Genomic DNA, 5185 nt, shown 5'->3' with positions numbered 1-5185 from the left:
CAGTCATCTGATCAATTGTGAAACGTTTTTTTAAAACCTGTATATACAACTCTTAAACCTTCACTCGCAACCATCGAGAAAGAAGCAGTAAGTAAATATTGCACTCATTATATCTAAACAACGTAAAAACCAAAAGATATCTACAACTAAATGAAATACTTTCTAAAGACTGTATTATGGAATACAGAAAATATTATGTATTGTTTAAAAATACTTTAAGTTATATTCATTAAAACCATATTTTTTTAGCAAGTATTGATAATTGATATGGAAGAATTCGATTTTAATGAAAATTTGGCTGATCCAAATTATACGGTGGATATGGTGTTAGGACGTATAAGAAGTATTCAAATCCATGACATGCATTTAAACAGAAAGTATTACAGCGAATACTATCATCTGTTTCCGATTTTGAGGAAATATGAAGATAAATTTAAGCAATATACTCGAATGTGAGTCTGACTTTTGATTATATTGCTTCAAAAATCCACGATTCATTAATGAAAAATTGGTGCAATCTGCACACTGAACCAATTCTACCTGAAGAGAAATTGGTTGTAACTTCGGTGAGGTAATAATAATATTAAATATAATGATTTATCGAAAGAATTTTGGACTCAATATAACTATTTTTACAGATTTTTAGCAACTTGACAATCGTATGCTGGCCTATCCTTTTCTTTCCGAATGGGCAAATCAACCATATGCGCTTTAGTCGAAGATGTAATAGAAGTTTTATGGGAAATAATGGGCCCCATTCATATGCCAGTACCCACCCAGGAGCGTTTGTTCGATATCGCTCAGGACTTTTATTTGCTGTGGGATTTACCACATTATGTAGGAGCGATTGATGGCCGACATGTCAGGATAAAAAGACCAAATAGCAGTGGATCTTTGTATTTCAATTACAAAAAATTGTATTCAATTGTTTTACCAGCTATTGTTGATGCTAAATATAAATTCATTTGTATAGATGTTGGTGGTTATGGCCACCAACATGATGCAACAACTTTGAGAAATTCTACATTTTATGCAGCACTGAAAGATAAGACAATTGAACTACCAGAAGAGGACGAGCTACCCAAATCTAGAAAATATTTGCCATATTTTTTTGTCGGTGATAGAGCTTATCCAATTCACACTTATTTAATGAAGCCATTATCCAGGAAAAAAGCTTTCCGATGCTCAATCGAACTTTAATAAACGTTTATTAAGAGCAACAGTAGAGTGTGCTTTTGGTAGGCTTTGCCAAAAATGGAGAATTTTTTATTGCACAGTCTAGCAATTTCCTGATAAAGCAGAACTAATAGTGAAGGCGACGTGCATTCTTCATAACATAATTTTAGATTTGGAAAATGAGTATACAGACGTACCGCAGTATGACTAGCACGAAACTGATGAAGTATTAGTGCCAGATGTCAGTGAAAGTGAAGATGTTACTACTAATGGACAAGAAGTCAGAAAGGAACTAACCCAATATCACATAATATGAATATGTGATATTGGGTTAGTTCCTTTGTAACGAACCTATTACCCTTTGTAACGAATATATTGCACTGAGCTTCCAAGTATCCTCATAAACGAATCCTAATATACAATAACAAACAGTGAACAAGTACCGATTTACAAAGTAGCAACGCAATTAACAGAAAAAATTTGTCAAGGTATAAGTATGTGAAATAATGAAAATTATTCGAAGTACGTATTAAGTGTAAATTATACTCGTGGAATGAAGTGAAATTACTCTTTCTCGACGTGCTCGTTATCGTCGGCAGCGAGTGCCCATTTTTCTCTTTCCTCGCGCACTTGGCTGTTGGCCGAGTTTATCCAGAAAGGCTCTTTGCCCTCATCCCGGTGCCTCGCGTCATCGTTGAGCTCGGCAGTCTCATTGATAGATACCTTGAGCGGACCGCAGTCGTATTTCTTCTTTTCGGCTGCAGCGATCGCGCGGGCCAGCTTCGGTGTGGAGAACTTCCATCGTGAGCCGACGGACGATCGGCTGAGAGACACTGGTGTGCCCGAAGAACTCGCAAGCGAACCGGAGTTCGGCCACGAACTGCTCGCCAGGCTGACGTAAGAGCCGACGCTGCTGCAGCTCTGCCGTTTGTTCGACTGCTGCTGTTTCTTCTTTTATTTATTTTTGCCGGTTGTATTGGTGCAGTTGTGAGTGGGCTTGAAACCGATATGGTGGAGCTTCGGATGGAGCTGCATGACCGACTGAAAGCTCCGATGTTTCATAATTACATAGCTATAATATCGAGATAGTAGGTTGTTAGCTGCTCTGGCAAGCGTTCTCCGGGTTGCTGTCGGCATCCACCATCGTCCGCAACGTCAACACCACAGTGGCGTCCTGCAACGACTCGACCGGCACGTCGACCCCCTCAGTGAGGATGTCGATGACGCTGTTGAGCGAGCGCTTGATGCTTACAGCTCTGTTGTCCCTGCGCAAGCCTCTCGATATCTTCGGTCGAACGACCTTCAGTTTTCACAGGTTGATTATCGTCTCTGACGAATTCTCATTGCCGCTGTCCATGTTCCAGTTGGAGGACTCCTACTGCTACTGCTGCTGCTCTTCGAACATGAAACTTCACCTATTTGCCCGGTTGCTTCTTAACGTTCTCAACGTTCTCACCGATGCCCTCTCGCTTTCCAGGCACTATCTGCTCGTCTGTTGGTTCACTTTCTTGCTCGCGCTTTCAGGAGCTGGTTCGCTCTTTTCCGTGGAATTTCTCTTGCCTCTGGAGTTACTGCGCGTGGTGGCTCCGAGTTTGTCCTCGGGTGATAGGCTTAAGCCGTGAGATTTACGCCTTTAAATCTCGAAGGAGGTGTCTCTTACAGGCTATAGCACTTTTATTTGTCCATGCTATTTTGTCAGGATGGAATTCAGCAACAAGATGTTCAACCACGGTCTGTTGTCGTATAGCGCAGAAGCGAGCTGGCAGCCTGCGTTGACGGTAACTGAACAGCTGGAAGGACTTTCGGTGAGGGAGATACTGAAGAGCGGATTTGCCGACGAGGAAATACTCGAGCGCGTAGTGGCTCCAAGTTTGTCCTTGGGTGATAGCGTTGGTGCAGGTGAAGTTTTGTAACACTTCTTCGACGAATACGAGGACGCGTCTAACGAAGCAGTCGATGGCCTTGTTTTCTGTTGAACCGCGACGATCGATGACCTCTTGGTCTCGCCGATTCTCCCGCGAGCCTCCTTGCCTCTGATATATTCTTTAGTCTCCTGCCTCTGCCGCAGTACACCATCAGCTACTCAGCGGATTTCTCCTCGAGTGACGAGGCCCTCGACGTTATATCGTAGTCAGTTTCGCAGCTTCCGGTGCAACGTCCTCTTGTCGTCAACAGGTTTCTCGGCTTTCAACCGCGTGATGCGTCGCGAGATCTTAGCGCGCTCTTTCCAGTTTAGCTTGACCGCAGCGCGAAGTTTGTACGATGTGAGTAGTCGTATATGGTCATGGACCGAACGCGTTGACTTGACGTCGAGCGAGACCAAACGCGTTGATTAACCGAACTTGCCGTTTTTCGTACGAAACTGCGATTGTGCTTTCAGGGAGGCGCTCAGCGACTCCTGTTGCTTCTTCGGTCTCGCCATCATCTCCTGTTCTGGAGCTGCCTTTGTCATTCGCTTCTTGGGCTCCTCTTCCTCCGACTGATCGGTGAGCCTGATGATACGCCAGGGTAATCCGGTGGGTCTGATGTTTATCTTCTCGTTGAGGATTCGCGCGTTATGCACGTGCTATTATCGAGGCTGAGCGATCGCTGCTGCGGCTGCATCAGCCTTTGCATGTTTCAGCAGCTTCTTGCGGAGCACTTGCTTGCACTTGACTCGCCGAGACTGTACCTGAAAGCAAATGTACATGATACGTTGTCGTAAAAATTACTACAACGTATGTCTAAATTGTCGAATCTTTGCATATTTCACTATACTAAAATTCTCGACAGTATAGTAAAATTTCCTAAAAATGACTCTCCGTGCACCAAAGATAACTGATGCTGCATATGTTGCTCCATACGCTCCATATGCTGCAACTCTCTGTCTCTATCTCTCTTCGTCTGCTTCAGGTGAGTCTCACACGCGTGTCGGATCGCTCCGTCTTCAAGCCCGATTTTCGGCTGTTTTCTGACTGACTCCGTGTGAGAGGATATTTTCAGAAAATCTGGCCTCCCGCAGGCTCCATGCGCCGGAGCATTACTGCATGGCTCCTTAAAAAGAGCCAGGGAGACCGTTCAAAACCTGTAGTGTCCCGGAGAGGTTAGGAGCGCAGCGGAGCAATTCGGCGGGATTCTGGCGGACTTTTTATCTTGGCCGTAGGCATCCCTGCTCCTTCGTGGTGACGTCAAGACTGGCGCAAAATTTGAGCAGCACTCAAGTGGATACCGCAATGGCACCAGCGGTTTGCTCCGTCTGCAATGACGACTCTACACCGCCAACAAGTACGTGCCCGACCTGCCGTCTTCCGTGCCACACTCGCTGTTCAAGCAGAAAGATGAACGCAGTGTGCAAAAAGTGTCGGAAAGTAGAGACGCCAGTGACACCACCGCCAGAGACGCTCCCGCCAGAGACATCCTCTCCTGCCGTGGCGACGTCTGCAACCAAGTCGGCCAAGCAGAGTATCAAAACTACACAGAGGAAGCCCTCCCCGCCTCCTGGAAAACATCAGGTGAGCGTTCGCGCCGGGCCAGTGCTTCGAGCTAAGTCGGCGACGCTTCGCGTCTCGCCCCACCAGCAGACGCAGCGCGCGGCGTCGACGCCGTGTGCAAAAACACGGTCAGGCGATCGCGGCAACAGTACCGCCGCGATCGTCTCCCCTCTCCGCTCCAACACAAAGCAGCAACAGCGCTGGAGCAGCCTGCCGAGCCTGCCGAGCCTACTGACTCCCAGGCGCCTGCCTCACCGGAACAGCTGAAGGATAGTCAGCAGTGCCCCAACGCATCTTTCGGGCGGGTTACCGACACACAGGCGCCCTCTTCGCTCACATCGGCGTCGATTAATGACTCATCTGCACTGGACCCTGCAATTTTGCAGAAGAATAGAGCAAAGGATGCGCCATTGGGAGACACCAGCCTACTAGGTGTCTCAAATATTTTAATTCCTGTGAGTACGATGGAGCTTTTCTATCAGCGGTTTGACATGCTCCAGGATCAGCTTGATGGCCTGAAGGCTCTCGTGAGCAGGGGT

At 46.5% G+C, this 5185-nt stretch overlaps 1 protein-coding gene across 1 annotated transcript; it reads left to right on the top strand.

Moving 5' to 3' along the window:
* The first annotated feature begins 747 nt into the window (after positions 1-747).
* LOC103317352 (putative nuclease HARBI1) lies at positions 748-1200 on the top strand. Its single transcript, XM_008214952.1, has one exon. It carries the CDS (start codon positions 748-750, stop codon positions 1198-1200), a length of 453 nt encoding a protein of 150 aa, XP_008213174.1.
* Positions 1201-5185: the final 3985 nt, after the last annotated feature.

The sequence above is a fragment of the Nasonia vitripennis genome, assembly GCF_009193385.2.
Source record: "Nasonia vitripennis strain AsymCx chromosome 4 unlocalized genomic scaffold, Nvit_psr_1.1 chr4_random0007, whole genome shotgun sequence".
NCBI classification, from domain to species: Eukaryota; Metazoa; Arthropoda; class Insecta; order Hymenoptera; family Pteromalidae; genus Nasonia; species Nasonia vitripennis.
This window is presented reverse-complemented; position numbering and strand designations above follow the sequence as displayed.